Source organism: Pimephales promelas, chromosome 9 (genome assembly GCF_988280905.1).
Source record: "Pimephales promelas chromosome 9, fPimPro1.hap1.1, whole genome shotgun sequence".
Taxonomy (NCBI): Eukaryota; Metazoa; Chordata; class Actinopteri; order Cypriniformes; family Leuciscidae; genus Pimephales; species Pimephales promelas.
In genome coordinates, this window is record NC_142777.1 from 18,760,802 (window position 1) to 18,777,880 (window position 17,079).

General features: G+C 35.1%; 1 protein-coding gene across 4 annotated transcripts in view; it reads left to right on the forward strand.

Moving 5' to 3' along the window:
- The window catches only part of arap3 (ArfGAP with RhoGAP domain, ankyrin repeat and PH domain 3), a 45,562-nt gene extending 28,738 nt beyond the window's left edge, over positions 1–16,824 (forward strand). For 3 of the 4 annotated variants that reach the window (XM_089134817.1, XM_089134818.1, XM_039648885.2), the window contains exons 28-34: positions 11,679–11,815; positions 11,906–11,988; positions 12,090–12,125; positions 13,406–13,469; positions 13,555–13,698; positions 13,800–13,838; positions 15,590–16,824. In XM_089134817.1, the coding sequence (XP_088990943.1) occupies positions 11,679–11,815; positions 11,906–11,988; positions 12,090–12,125; positions 13,406–13,469; positions 13,555–13,698; positions 13,800–13,838; positions 15,590–16,000 (914 nt within the window). In that variant the 3' untranslated portion in view covers positions 16,001–16,824. The remainder of the gene's footprint in view (positions 1–11,678; positions 11,816–11,905; positions 11,989–12,089; positions 12,126–13,405; positions 13,470–13,554; positions 13,699–13,799; positions 13,839–15,589) is intronic. The other variant, XM_089134819.1, reaches the window with a different exon arrangement.
- The last annotated feature ends 255 nt before the right edge of the window (positions 16,825–17,079 follow it).

Consider the following 17,079-nt stretch of genomic DNA (forward strand, 5'->3'; position numbering starts at 1 on the left):
CAGGAAGTGTGTCACTTTCAAAATGCTTTGAACTCACCCTTTTATTTTTACCCGATGTGCTTCAAACTTAATCTGTATAATGTAAATACATAGCAGAAGAAGACCTGTGAATGGATTCTTGATATCTTTGATACTGTTGCCGTGGCAACGCATCAAACTTTAAAATTCTTTTTTTTTATGATTTTGAGACTCTTAGCGGCTTTTGGGGCCCTTAACGGGTTTGAAAACTCTTGAAACTTTGCACAGAGGTCAGATCCCACAGCCATCAGAGCCGGGCTGAAGATGGTACCTGGGTGTGGCAGGGGGGCTAGACAGCGCCCCCTGGAACGGGGTCCGAACACTTGGTCCATAAATCAAACACGCTTGCATGTAATAATATGAAACTCGGTACACATGTTGATCTCATCGTTTCATCTATACCTCACGCTCTTACTTTTTACCCCAGCCAAACAGGAAGTCGGCTATTGAGGTTTGTTTGTAAAACGCTCGCAATGGAATGTGCAATACTCCTCCTAGAGAATTCAAACACACGGCACGAAACTCGGTCAGCATGAAGTCAAGGCATTGAGGATGAAAGTTTGCGAGGGGATTTTTGATATCTCGAACGGTTTGGCCGTGGCGAGGAAACAAAATTATGGCGAGAAACATGAAACAGGAAGTGTGTTATAACTTCAGCATAGATTAACTGATCTTGATGAAACTTCAGCAGTGTGTTCGCTGTAAGAGGACGATCACGTGGATGTGACTATTGTGAGTCAGAGTTACAGCGCCACCAACTGGCAGCAGGAAGTGTGTCACTTTCAAACTGCTTTGATATCACCCTCTTATTTTTAACCGATTTGCTTCAAACTTCATCTGTATAATGTAAAAATACAGCAGATGTAGACCTGTGAATGGATTCTTGATATCTTTGATACTGTTGCTGTGGCAACAAATCAAACTTTAACATTCTTTTTTGATACTTTTGGGACTCTTAGCATGCTTGAAATTGCTTGAAACAGATAGATACAGATAGCTCGACAGATACATCACATTTATTAGCCAGTAGGCATGTGCAACTTTGGCAAAAGATTAAAGTAATGTCAAAAAAGTAAACAGTAAACACTAAAAGCCTCATATCTTCTAAAAATGTAATTATACATCATTTGTTTCTAAATTAAATTATACAAATATTATAATTAAACCAGTTTTTCCCTTTTTTCATTTAAGAATTATGTTTACGTTCAAAAACAGCCAGAATGGTTTTAAAATTCAGAAGAAGAAAAAATAATCTGAGTCATACGTAGTGCTATACTGCCCTCTTGTGTTCAATATCAGTTAGGCCTATTGTGTATATTCCCACCGGTTAATCAACGTGTGACTCCGCTGGGACTCGGGAACTTTTAAATCGCTTACTTAAAACCGAAAGTCAAAATACAGATATCCGCACAAGACATTAATGTTGTGGAGTAGAGCGAGCATTTTAAATAAATTCCTATTAAGTAGGATTGAACTAAACAGAATGAACGTTCACTCTGTTCTGCTGGTTCCTCGCTGTTGGCGCGCACAGTTATGAATGCTTGTGCAGCCATGAGTTTTAGTTTAATTTTAAAATTAGCGCAATTTCGGGATTTGTATTATTTGAATTTATTTTTAAAAAACACAATGTTGAGTTTTATTGTAACACTGTTTAATCACGCCCACGGTTATATTTTGTATATTATATATAATTATAATGTATTTCTGTATAAAATAATACTACAATAAAAAACACATTTGTGACCGAACTGATCCAGCAAAATTAGTCACAGTGACCCAAATTTAAAAATTGAGATTTTGATATTAATGGAAAGAGGACACTGTAAGCTTTCAAATGATACCTTGGTCATACCTTGAATGGTTGTAACGATATACAGATTTGAATTCTGGTCGTCTGCCCTTTTTTTCCAATTGAAAACCTAAGAAAATCGCTTTTAAAGTTTTTTTGCCCGTTTTTTTTTTTTTTTTTTGATATCTTTCAAAATCCATAGCATTTTAAGGGATAAACTATTTATTTTATATAGCTTAATTTGACCAAATAGATTAACATATAAATGCAATTTAACGAGGCTGAAACTCAACTTATTTTTAATTTTTTTGAAATAAATAATTAAAAAGTCACTTTTACAAAAATGTTCTAAAATCAGAAAGATTAAAGAGGAGTCAGAGAGAAATTCAGTTTTCATACGGATTAGCCCACATAAGCAGAGAGCAGTCTGTTTTCTTTCATTTTGAATGGTTGTGTTTAAAAGTAGACATTTCAATATATATGTCTGTGAGGATACCTTATACGCTGACTTTCGGTTCATGAGACAAGCTTCAGTTGTTCACGTGCCGCGCGTCTCCGCGTCGTGATTAGGCCTAGCCTATTGTCTGCAATTTATTTCTTATTATTAAATCCTAGTAATTGGTTGATGAAACATTGATTTAAATTAAGATAATTATTTTTAAACGAAATTTACTTTAAAGAAAGGCTTTGTGCTTGCATGTTTAAGCTATGTGAAAGTTTTAGTGCTGCTTCCAGAGAACGGTCACGTTCGGATTGTTTTTCCTCATAAATGCGAACACGGAAAATAAAATAAAGATTTTATGTTCTGGAGAGAGTCAACCCTTCTTCATCCGGTGAGTATTACTTTTGGTTTGTGCAGTGTGGTTCACATAGGCCAATTTATTAAAATATTTAATTATCTGGGAATTGGATGCTGAAATTTCCCAATTTAAAAAAAAATTAGTAATAATTTAAGTTTTGTGGTGTAAGTCTACGTATTTTATAGGCTAATGTTAACTTCAAATAATACTAATAGTAATTTAAAGATGTTGTAGCTAGCATTGGGTCTGGACGTGAAGGATAACTTCGGGAGTTGAAGGGACGTGTCGGTGTCGTGATTCTGTCTTCTCACACCGCGACACAGGTTCGTGGATCTGAGTTTTGCGATCGTTACAGCCTTGCATAGGCTATATTCTTCTTGCAGATAAATATACTCACGCAGTTTAGGTTAGAAGCCTCCAGTGAGTTCAACGTTTCAGGGGATACCCGGGAAATGCTCAGAGGTGACGAGGGGAGTTGAGAAGAGCAATGTTTATTTCAGCGAATTTAAAGCTTTGACAACTTTAATCGTTATTTAAATACCTTTACTCTATTATCTCGACTACGAAACCCTGTGAGATTATTTTTGAATGTCTGTTCTTTGAAATTAGCAAAAAAAAAATATATATATTTTTTTTTGTTATTTCATGGTTTTTCCACATAATCGGCCCATATCTTAAAATGGAAGGTTGCAACTTCCGACTCATTTCGCCAGAGCGGGTCACATTTGATTTTTATTTTTTAAACAATGTAATGTGTAACCTAAAAATAAACAGATTATTTGATAAATGATATATTTAAATCTCCATATTGTAGCCTAATATCTGCAGGGCAGCCTAGTCTTAATAAATGTATGCTTCATTTTTCATTAGTAAATTTGATCAATAAATTCAATAATTTAGAATAATAAGACACTATAGGGCTGTTACCCTAGGTAAGGCTGATCAAATTAAATCGGTTACACAATAATGTTACGAGATTGGTTTAACAGGAGTCAATTAAAAATCGCTGTAAAGAACGATACTTTTAAACATAACCCTAAATCACCATAAGGTGTCGCCAGATGACCGTCTTAATGAACGAGTCATGGATTCAAAATGCTGAATCATTCAGTAATGAGAAAACACATTGCTTTGAGATGCGCGATGGGTCGCTGTGATCTTTGTTTAACTATTTTCTCTGCTGAAACAGAAAAAAGTCAATATTGCATCTAAAAAGTCAATATTGCATCTAAAATGTAAGTGACTTGACTTGTGTGTGTGACTATGTTTGTTGTAGTGATAAGAGTTGCATCCTTGTTAAAGTTTAAGGCCTTGTGTTTTTGGATATATATCTTTCTTTCTTTTTTTTTTCTTTTTTTACAAAATATGCATATAACCCATATATTTTAGATTTATTATTTGTTTTAAATTAAATTAAGATTGTATTTTTGGTAATTGAACCTGAATGAATTTAAAAATGAATGTGCTATATTTCAGATCATATATTTGTTTTTCTTAAAATTTGAACTAACTTTATTCTCAGCTGAATTATAAATATTTTATTTCTGTATGAATTAAAAACACATTTGATTTTTCTTTTTTAATCAATGTAGAATGTGTAACTGAAATATAAACAGATTAGGGCTCTGTTCGAGGACAAGTAACTAAAACCAATGCGACATGATGAATGTTTGTTTCCCAAACCATCTGAGTAACAGCTTACTTTTCTTTCTTACTATATTCTTTCTTACTATAAACTGTGCTGTAGAGCTTGCATCAGTCAAAGCAGGGTTACATTTTGCATGTCGTGCACAATAAACCTAAAGGCACCAGGGTGGCGGTGCCACCGGCTTCATATATATATATGTATATATACAGTATATATATATATATATATACAGTATATATATATATATATATATATATATATATATATAGCTGTGATCCGCGATGAAGGGCCAAAGCCAGTGGCATGGCCACCCTGGTGCTTTTAGGTAACTAAGGAACCGGGGTTGCGGTGCCACCGGCTTGGGCCCTTCATCGCTGCTCGCAGCTATATTTATTATTATTATTTATACGACTATTCGGGCACTTTTGGGGCCCTTAACATGCTCAAAAACTCTTGAAACTTAGCACACGGGTCAGAACCCGCGGCCATCAGGGCCGGGCTGAAGATGGTACCCGGGCGTGGCAGGGGGGCTAGACAGCGCCCCCTGGAACGGAGTCCGAAAACTTGGTCCATAAATCAAACACGCTTGCATGTAATAATATGAAACTCGGTGCACATATAGATCTCATCGTTCATATATACCTCAAACTATTACTTTTTACCCCAGCCCAACAGGAAGTCGGTTATTTAGGGTTGTTCATAAAACACTCGCAATGGAATTTGAAGTACTACTCCTAGAGAATTCAAACTCACGGCACGAAACTCGGTCAGCATGAAGTCAAGGCATTGACGATGAAAGTTTGCGAGGGGATTTTTGATATCTCGAACGGTTTGGCCATGGCGAGGAAACGAAATTATGGCGAGAAACGTGAAACAGGAAGTGTGTTATAACTTCAGCATACATTAACTGATCTTGATGAAACTTCAGCAGTATGTTCGCTGTAAGAGGACGATCACATGGATGTGACTATTGTGAGTCAGAGTTATAGCGCCACCAACTGGCAGCAGGAAGTGTGTCACTTTCAAAATGCTTTGAACTCACCCTTTTATTTTTACCTGATGTGCTTCAAACTTAATCTGTATAATGTAAATACATAGCAGATGAAGACCTGTGAATGGATTCTTGATATCTTTGATACTGTTGCCGTGGCAACGCATCAAACTTTAAAATTCTTTTTTTTATGATTTTGAGACTCTTAGCGGCTTTTGGGGCCCTTAACGGGTTTGAAAACTCTTGAAACTTTGCACACAGGTCAGATCCCACAGCCATCAGAGCAGGGCTGAAGATGGTACCTGGGTGTGGCAGGGGGGCTAGACAGCGCCCCCTGGAACGGGGTCCGAACACTTGGTCCATAAATCAAACACGCTTGCATGTAATAATATGAAACTCGGTACACATGTTGATCTCATCGTTTCATCTATACCTCACGCTCTTACTTTTTACCCCAGCCAAACAGGAAGTCGGCTATTGAGGTTTGTTTGTAAAACGCTCGCAATGGAATGTGCAATACTCCTCCTAGAGAATTCAAACACACGGCACGAAACTCGGTCAGCATGAAGTCAAGGCATTGAGGATGAAAGTTTGCGAGGGGATTTTTGATATCTCGAACGGTTTGGCCGTGGCGAGGAAACAAAATTATGGCGAGAAACGTGAAACAGGAAGTGTGTTATAACTTCAGCATACATTAACTGATCTTGATGAAACTTCAGCAGTGTGTTCACTGTAAGAGGCTGATTACATGGATGTGACTATTGTGAGTCAAAGTTATAGCGCCACCAACTGGCAGCAGGAAGTGTGTCACTTTCAAAATGCTTTGATATCACCCTCTTATTTTTAACCGATTTGCTTCAAACTTCATCTGTATAATGTAAAAATACAGCAGATGTAGACCTGTGAATGGATTCTTGATATCTTTGATACTGTTGCTGTGGCAACAAATCAAACTTTAACATTCTTTTTTGATACTTTTGGGACTCTTAGCATGCTTGAAATTGCTTGAAACAGATAGATACAGATAGCTCGACAGATACATCACATTTATTAGCCAGTAGGCATGTGCAACTTTGGCAAAAGATTAAAGTAATGTCAAAAAAGTAAACAGTAAACACTAAAAGCCTCATATCTTCTAAAAATGTAATTATACATCATTTGTTTCTAAATTAAATTATACAAATATTATAATTAAACCAGTTTTTCCCTTTTTTCATTTAAGAATTATGTTTACGTTCAAAAACAGCCAGAATGGTTTTAAAATTCAGAAGAAGAAAAAATAATCTGAGTCATACGTAGTGCTATACTGCCCTCTTGTGTTCAATATCAGGTAGGCCTATTGTGTATATTCCCACCGGTTAATCAACGTGTGACTCCGCTGGGACTCGGGAACTTTTAAATCGCTTACTTAAAACCGAAAGTCAAAATACAGATATCCGCACAAGACATTAATGTTGTGGAGTAGAGCAAGCATTTTAAATAAATTCCTATTAAGTAGGATTGAACTAAACAGAATGAACGTTCACTCTGTTCTGCTGGTTCCTCGCTGTTGGCGCGCACAGTTATGAATGCTTGTGCAGCCATGAGTTTTAGTTTAATTTTAAAATTAGCGCAATTTCGGGATTTGTATTATTTGAATTTATTTTAAAAAAACACAATGTTGAGTTTTATTGTAACACTGTTTAATCACGCCCACGGTTATATTTTGTATATTATATATAATTATAATGTATTTCTGTATAAAATAATACTACAATAAAAAACACATTTGTGACCGACCTGATCCAGCAAAATTAGTCACAGTGACCCAAATTTAAAAATTGAGATTTTGATATTAATGGAAAGAGGACACTGTAAGCTTTCAAATGATACCTTGGTCATACTTTGAATGGTTGTAACGATATACAGATTTGAATTCTGGTCGTCTGCCCTTTTTTTTCCAATTGAAAACCTAAGAAAATCGCTTTTAAAGTTTTTTTGCCCGTTTTTTTTTTTTTTTTTTTGATATCTTTAAAAATCCATAGCATTTTAAGGGATAAACTATTTATTTTATATAGCTTAATTTGACCAAATAGATTAACATATATAAATGCAATTTAACGAGGCTGAAACTCAACTTATTTTTAATTTTTTTGAAATAAATAATTAAAAAGTCACTTTTACAAAAATGTTCTAAAATCAGAAAGATTAAAGAGGAGTCAGAGAGAAATTCAGTTTTCATACGGATTAGCCCACATAAGCAGAGAGCAGTCTGTTTTCTTTCATTTTGAATGGTTGTGTTTAAAAGTAGACATTTCAATATATATATGTCTGTGAGGATACCTTATACGCTGACTTTAGGTTCATGAGACAAGCTTCAGTTCACGTGCCGCGCGTCTCCGCGTCGTGATTAGGCCTAGCCTATTGTCTGCAATTTATTTCTTATTATTAAATCCTAGTAATTGGTTGATGAAACATTGATTTAAATTAAGATAATTATTTTAAAACGAAATTTACTTTAAAGAAAGGCTTTGTGCTTGCATGTTTAAGCTATGTGAAAGTTTTAGTGCTGCTTCCAGAGAACGGTCACGTTCGGATTGTTTTTCCTCATAAATGCGAACACGGAAAATAAAATAAAGATTTTATGTTCTGGAGAGAGTCAACCCTTCTTCATCGGGTGAGTATTACTTTTGGTTTGTGCAGTGTGGTTCACATAGGCCAATTTATTAAAATATTTAATTATCTGGGAATTGGATCTCCTCCATAATGCTGAAATTGCCCAATTTAAAAAAAAAATAGTAATAATTTAAGTTTTGTGGTGTAAGTCTACGTATTTTATAATGTTAACTTCAAATAATACTAATAGTAATTTAAAGATGTTGTAGCTAGCATTGGGTCTGGACGTGAAGGATAACTTCGGGAGTTGAAGGGACGTGTCGGTGTCGTGATTCTGTCTTCTCACACCGCGACACAGGTTCGTGGATCTGAGTGTCGCGATCGTTACAGCCTTACATAGGCTATATTCTTCTTGCAGATAAATATACTCACGCAGTTTAGGTTAGAAGCCTCCAGTGAGTTCAACGTTTCAGGGGATACCCGGGAAATGCTCAGAGGTGACGAGGGGAGTTGAGAAGAGCAATGTTTATTTCAGCGAATTTAAAGCTTTGACAACTTTAATCGTTATTTAAATACCTTTACTCAATTATCTCGACTACGAAACCCTGTGAGATTATTTTTGAATGTCTGTTCTTTGAAATTAGCAAAAAAAAAATTTTTTTTTTTTTTTTTTGTTATTTCATGGTTTTTCCACATCTAATCGGCCCATATCTTAAAATGGAAGGTTGCAACTTCCGACTCATTTCGCCAGAGCGGGTCACATTTGATTTTTATTTTTTAAACAATGTAATGTGTAACCTAAAAATAAACAGATTATTTGATAAATGGTATATTTAAATCTGCATATTGTAGCCTAATATCTGCAGGGCAGCCTAGTCTTAATAAATGTATGCTTCATTTTTCATTAGTAAATTTGATCAATAAATTCAATAATTTAGAATAATAAGACACTATAGGGCTGTAACCCTAGGTAAGGCTGATCAAATTAAATCGGTTACACAATAATGTTACGAGATTGGTTTAACAGGAGTCAATAAAAAATCGCTGTAAAGAACGATACTTTTAAACATAACCCTAAATCACCATAAGGTGTCGCCAGATGACCGTCTTAATGAACGAGTCATGGATTCAAAATGCTGAATCATTCAGTAATGAGAAAACACATTGCTTTGAGATGCGCGATGGGTCGCTGTGATCTTTGTTTAACTATTTTCTCTGCTGAAACAGAAAAAAGTCAATATTGCATCTAAAAAGTCAATATTGCATATAAAATGTAAGTGACTTGACTTGTGTGTGTGACTATGTTTGTTGTAGTGATAAGAGTTGCACCCTTGTTAAAGTTTAAGGCCTTGTGTTTTTGGATATATATCTTTCTTTCTTTTTTTTTTCTTTTTTTACAAAATATGCATATAACCCATATATTTTAGATTTATTATTTGCTTTAATTTTATGACTAAAAAAGGACACATAAAGTGTGTTATAACTTTGCTCAATTTACCTACAGTTACAAAACTTACCACGTATATTGTTCTCGTCAAGCCGATCAACTTTCCAATTTAAAGTCATTCGCTCTGAGCAACAGAAAGTCAGATATTGTAGTTTGAATGGATTTATTTCCCCTGCGATTCTCTCTCTCTCTCTCTCTCTCTCTCTCTCTCTCTCTCTCTCTCTCTCTCTCTCTCTCTCTGTGTGTGTGAGTGGGTGTGTGTGTCTGTGTGGGGAGGGGAGGGCTGTTGTCTGTGTTTATGTGTGTGTGTGTGTGTGTGTGTGGCTGGCTGCGATTTTTCCTACAAGTCCTTGTCTCTAAGTCCTTGTCTTTTTGCATAACAATTTTGCATAACAATATTTTTAAATGACAAAATAGGCATATAACCCCCATCTTTTAAATGTATAGTTTGCTTTAAATAAAAGTAAGATTGTATTTGTAATTGAAGTTGAATGAATTTAAAATTCATGTGCTATATTTCAATATATTTGTTTTCCTTAAGATTTTAAAACACTAACTTCATTCTTATCTGAATTACAAATATTTGTTTCTGTATAAAATAATACTCTGACTAAAAACACATTTGATGTTTTTTTTTTTTTGGATTTTTATTTACATGTATTTATGTGTGTGTGTGTGTGTGTGTGTGTGTGTGTGTGTGTGTGTGTGTGTGCTGTGTGTGTGTGTGTGTGTGTGTGTGTGTGTGTGTGTGTGTGTGTGTATAAAGTGCAGGGTTTTTTTTAGATAAAGTAGAATTTCTATAACTATGTGTTGAACTAATAAATCACTCTTGTGTGTGTTAAACACAATCTACTTAATACAGACAACTTCATTATAAAGATAAATAACAAATCCAACAAATATATGATTATAATCTATGACAAAAAAGCCATTACAAACTATATTAATGGAAAATACACATTGCTCTTTGTATTGTTGTAAAATATTCATGAAAAACAAGATAACAAAAATCAAAAAGATAAATTATTTTAGATATAGCCATGTTTTAAATGTATAGCAGAGATGTTAATTGAGGCAGCAACATACAAACTTTCTAGAACAACATGGACCTGAATAGCTGGTTTTTATGGAGGACAGTGAAGAGGAAGAGGGTGCAAATCAAACAGCTCATTCTCAGACTACACAGCAAACAGCTTAAGTTTTTAGTGCTTTGTTTGAGGTTTTTAGTGCTCTGTCCTATCTATTATCAACATATAATAGATAGAACAGAACAAGAAAGGCAATTAATAATCTGTCATTGCGTCACTGCATTATGATATGAAAGGCTCAGTACAGTGTGGCACAAAACGCTTATGCGCATCCCGAGTGGAGAATGATGCGCTTAAAGCCACATGGAGTTACAGCGCACAGCGCATCGAGTCCGCATTGATGCAAGCTCTACAATACACTTCTTTTTGATAGTCAAAGCGGGGGTTACGTTTTTACACGTCGTACAGAATAACCCTAAAGGCACCAAGGTGGCGGTGCCACCGGCTTTATATTAAATATAAATATAGATGTGAGCAGCGATAAAGCGCCAAAGCCGGCGGTACCACCATCCCGGTGCCTTTGGGTAACTAAAGGCATCGGGGTTGCGGTGCCACCGGCTTGGGCCCGCAATCGCTGCTCGCAGCTATATTTCAAATTAAAACCTAAGTTTAAAATATTTCAACCAATTTTCCAGTTCTACATTGTGTCAAATTAATTTTTATATGTACACATATTCGGTATTATCTCCACTAATTTGAGGTCATATAATGTATAAAAACTACTTTTCAAAAGTTTGGGGTGAATAGTATTTTTTTATGTTTCTGAAAGAGGTGTCTTAAGCTCACCAAGGCTACATTTATGTGATCAAAAATACAGAACAAAACTGTATAGTTTTTAGATATTACAATATGCATATACTGTTTTCTTTTTCTGTATAAATGTACAGTTTAATAATGTACAGCTTATGCTGTTTTCTGTATATATATGTACAGTTTATATATATATATATATATATATATATATATATATATATATAATATAAATTGAAATACTTGTAATATAAATGTCTCTACTGTATTCTTTGATCAAATGAATGCATCCTTGTAAAATAGAGGTATTAATTTCTCGCTCTCAAACATTCACAATATTGGAATTTTTTTAGTGTATATAAGAATTGCAAAAATTATATAAAAAAATAAAGAAGATACAATATAGAATGACGGTTATTACCACACATCATCCAAACACAAAACTCTAAAACCATATTTTATCACATAAACAACACCAACTGTATATTTTCCTCTGTATCGTTGTTGGTTTTTGAGCTTGTAACTCGTTTATCTCTGTGTTGTGGCTTGCAGCCTATAAGAGTGAGATTGTGAAGTCTGGAGTACTGAAGTGTCGGGAAGAGCCGCCCAAACTCTTGCAAGGAAACAAATTCCAGGAGCGATCATTCCAAATTAAAGACCACAGACTACTCCTGCTGAAGGACAAAAAGGTATATGTACAGTTCATTATCAACTCCTACATAAAAGCACATTACAGAAGATGGTGAACTGAACACGTCAGCATGTTTCCCACATCACAGAGCAACAAGCCTGAGAAAGAGTGGCAACTGAAAACCTTGAAGATTTACATGGGCATCAGAAAGAAGTTAAAGCCACCAACAAAGTAAGATGCATGCTTCACATTTCTGCTTTTTAGATCAAATTAACATTCTTTCCATCAGTGAACCTTATAAAACTTGAAATAACGAGTGCATTTATTTGCAGATGGGGATTAACGGTAATGCTGGATAAACAGCAATTGTAAGTATTAAAGTGTGTGTGTGTCAACTGTTGTGGAATTTTGTACCTAGATCTTAAATAATAAAGTACAATGAAGATATTGAAAGTCTTAAGTATACATGTTCATTTCTTGCAAGAAAGGCAGTTCACACACAGACTGATATGTCTGATATGAGAAGGCCAAAAGTCTTCTCACTTTACAGAGTTTATATACAAAAAGATAACCCTCCAAGACGTACCCCCTCCTCTTCTTAAGGCTACTGCACGTATACAGTTTCAATTTCCCTTTATCACCTATGCCTTGAGCTTTGTCTCGTGCTTAATGCACCCTGTCCTATTTGACCTATTTGCAATTTCCTTGACACATCATTTTCTGAAAAGGCACATCTATTGTTTAAAACATCTCTCTCTAAAACATCTATGTTTTATAAAACACACAAGCCCATATATGTTCAAAAAGAAGAGATACATCAAAAACATAATATGATTGGTTCTTCATTTAAAGTCTCTTCTGTTACTGGGTAGACTTGTTTTAATGATTACTTCATAGATGACAAGTTCTAGCATAGTCATCTGTCTAGTTCCATTTGTCATATTTGTTATTTATACACACAGTCAGGCGTTTGACGTATACATTCATCGAAAGTACAAAATGTCTTAGTACATTGTCTCAGAGATTTAGCAGATTAAATGAGGTCAAATGTTAAAACATGGTTAGCTTAATATTCAGTTTAAAATTTCCCTTACACAACCATTTTCGATTAGTAAATTTCCTTTGGTTCAAATTAGAGCCCGACCGATAAAGGATTTTGAAGGCCGATACCGATACAAATATTTTTGGGGTTTAAAATCCGATATATCGGCCGATATTTTATTTTTTTAAACTGGACACAAATTTTGTCATGCTTATTTGAGTTAAGAGAACTGATGGGGATGTTCTTTTAATTGTTATTCAAGCAATGTATGTATCGTGATTCGTGCCCAACTCAACGAGTGTTGCCAACAGGAACGGTGTAGAGTGCCCTCTGGTGGACAAACCATACAACTCCAACACTCATGAGATGGTTCAAGCGTGTTTCGTCCGTTTTTATTTTATTTTTGAAATATTAATTTATTGGCCATTATAACTGCCGATACCGATAGTTTGGAAAATGCCTAATATCGGCCGATAATATCGGTCTGCCGATATATCGGTCTGGCTCTAGTTCAAATCCCAAAATGTGGGAACCACTGCTATAGGCTTTATTGAAAGTGTCTATTTATAGCTACACTTAACCATGATGCTCTCCTTGACCTCACAGGTACCTTAGCTGTTCCTGTGAAACTGAGTTATGGGACTGGATGACTAATTTACTAAAAGCACAGGTACAGCACCTTTTAAACTGAACACATATATGTAGATTCATTAACATTTCAAAGTCGAAATTCAAACAATAACGTCCTACCTCAGAACGATGACCTGCGCCCACCCGTGATGAGACGGCACTCTTCCTCTGACATTTCCAAGCAGAAGTTTGGGACCATGCCGCTAGTGCCCATCAGAGGAGAGGAGAGCAACACCAACTCCACCATGCTCTCCGCCAACCAGACTCTGGTAGAGCACAACAGCGTCCTCTAGTGGCTCGGTGCATGTCACGCTTGCTTGTTTTTGCTTCGAGATTTAGCTTTTGTGTGTGTCTTTGTGTGTTTTTCCAGAGAAAGCTTCACACCAGAAGAGCTCTATCAATGTTCTTTGTAAGTATTTCTTTGTTTATTGCAGATGAATCCAATGCAGTTCATGCAATTCAGTTTTCACACCTTTGCATGCAAGGAAATTTGTGTACAATTACTCTTGATTACAGTGGCTGGTCAAAATGCAAAAGGAGGAGGTTTCAAAAAGTATCGAATGACCTTTTGCGTTTAACAAGCGCTCAAAAGTTTAGGAGTGCATTCTACAAAAGAGCCTATACTTAATTTAGGACATCCTCGCTCCTTCCCCCTCATTCCTGTTGGGAAAGCAGGGTTTCCTGGTATGACAGGATGCGTTTGTGGGAAGAATGCTTCTACTGCATTGTTCTGCAACTGTAGCCTTGAGGGAGGGCAGGGAAAGTGCTACAGCCTCTGGTGTGTCCCAGCCCAAAAAGCTTTTGCAAGCAAATTGTCTGCGGGCTTCGTGCTTTTGTCCTCAATGTATTTGCCAATTATCTTGATGCTGTTGCTCTGATACTAAGACAAAAGTTTAAGCTTAAAAAAAGGAAGTAACTCGTTTTGAGCATTGTTTAGGGGGTGATCACTTTCTGTGCGTGTCCCGCTAACCACAAATACCTGTGTTCACATAATGGGAGATCATCTGGCAGATTAGCTATTTTCATGAGATAAGTCACTAGTGTGTTTGGAACCCGTATGTTTAATATGTAGTTCCTGTTATCTTCGGAGTTTAAGAGAATGATTTGCTTTTGGAACAAGAAAATCAGCTCATAAGCTTTTATTTTATAGCGCTAGAGATGGCTTTAAAAGTTTGTCTGTATGGATGAGCTATACATTCAGAAATGCTGTGAAATAGCAGATACATATTTATTTATTATTTAATCATTTACAATAGTTATAGCAGAAAGTAAAAATAATAATTAAAGTAAATGCTCAATGCTCATTTAATTGTATATTCACTATATTTTATTATAGCAAATTTAAAGTAATTACATTAATGCCATATAATAAACCATAGTAATATGATAATTAGTAGTGGTGGTAGTGTAATATAAAGTCCATATATTAGTCTATTCACTGTATAATATGGCTCATTTAATGTTACAAAATGGAATGTCATACTATACTTGTTTTATAGTTTATTTATTATTATTATGTGATGTATAGTATATTCACTACATTATGAAAATGTAATATAAAAGAGCTTAAATAGTATAATAAAATGAATCAAATAAAATAATAATTAAAAAAAGAACAACTACAATGCATTTAATAAACACAATAAAATTATTTATAAAATGATTACATGGAAGTAGTAGTAGGAATGAAAAATGTCATACTATAATAATAATAATATATTTATAGTTTATATTATTATGTGATATTATAAGGTTAATACAATAGTATATTCACTATATTATGTATATGTAATAATATAAAAGCTTAAATAGCATAAATGAAAATAATATAGAGGACTAATGAAAAAAATACTAAAGTGTAATATGATATACAACTGCAAAAAAGTACAATAAAATAATAAACACCAAGTTATTTATTACAATTATTAAAATTATATAATAATGATTATTAACATTAATAACTCGATATTGTGCTCTGCTCTTTTAAATTAAATTCAACTTATTTGTATAGTGTTTTTTCATGACTTTCACAACTATTGCATAACTGTGGTGAAGTAGGTGAAATGGATGTTATTGGTTTAATGTGCTGTTGTGTGAAATCTCCAGATATCGTTTTGACCTCCTGCTATGCCTTGCCATCGTTCTCTTTTTCACTCTCAGCCCATGAAGATGCAGCAGGACTCGTTTGAGGAGCGCATCGAAAGCCCCGAGCCTTTGTATGAGGAGGTGGGCGACTTCGGCCTGCAGGTGCTCAAGTCTTTGGAAACGAGTTTCTTGTCCAGTGCTCCTGCAGAGACCCAGGAGGTTCCCGCACGGCCCGTCAGCCTGGGACAAAGGAAGACCGCCTCCCTGGATCGCATGGTTGGGTCAAACCCACTGCACTCTCTGTCCTCCTCTGGTCAATCTCTAGACACCCTGAGCCAGGACGACTCTCTGCCCATCCCAGGTAGGCACAGGTCACACAGATCATGTAGCCCGCAACAGGAATTGCTGTTACAGGAACTCTCCACTATGTTCTGCAAGAAACCAGAGTCTGAAGAGCAGCACAGTGCTGAGAACCTTAGAGACTAGACAAATCCCGAGAGCAGTTTGCTTTGGAACTTGAAATTTTTCACGTGTATCTGTTTGAAACCGGCTAGTATCAAAATAATCTGTTCATTAACATAAAACATTACTATAAAGTATTGTGCCAAAGCAGTCACTGGATTCAGGATACAAATCTGTGAATCTCTGCTTTAATTGTTTTGTATAGATTGGTTAAATCTGTGTTGGCATGTGCATTTGTTGACTTTGTTAAACTAAAACTGACCTCTCCACATTTTAAAAAAATTCACTTTTTTATTATTATTATTGTTATATTTTATTATTTGTACCTAAAGATTAAATTACATTTAAGTTTCACTTTGTAACCTTTTTTTGTAAAATATACATTTCTTGGCTCAGTAACATTGTATTTTCTCTATAACTGTTTGAAATGAAGCGTTATGCACGTAAAGCAAAGCATCTGTGGTCTGTAATACATAATCAGTGGAAAGCATTTACAGAGATATTCCAGGACTTCAGACAGATTCAGTGACTACTGTATGTGTGCGTTTCAGTTCTCCTGGGATCTTTTTATATGTATACTGTTTATTATATTTATTAATTTATTTATATAGACTATTTGATATTTCTCAGTGTTTGGAAACACAGTGAAGGAACATTGTTATCAGAAGGGGGGCAATTTCTTCAATCGGACCCTAACAGTAGAGGGCAGTATAGATACAGCACATGATGTCCGGACAATCTATAGCATTTGCAATGCATAGATTTTCACTTCTCTTTGCAGGCATTTATTAAAGGCATGTACAGTTCTATAAAGTCTCATAACAAAATAAATCTGTTCTTACCCTGAATTTTTCTTCAATAAATAATTTTTGAGTGGCAAAAACTCATTTATACATCGAAAGAACACTCATTTTCCAATAGATATGAAGCTGTACTGAATTCCTTACTGCTGTATAGAATTGATTATATGCTATAGTGCTAAAATGGATTTTGCATAGTATGGTATCACATGGTTTACTCCAAAAGGATACTTTGATACTTACTTTTATCGTTTATAGAAAGTTTCCATTGATTAATTTTGTTCATATGTACTTCTGTGTTTT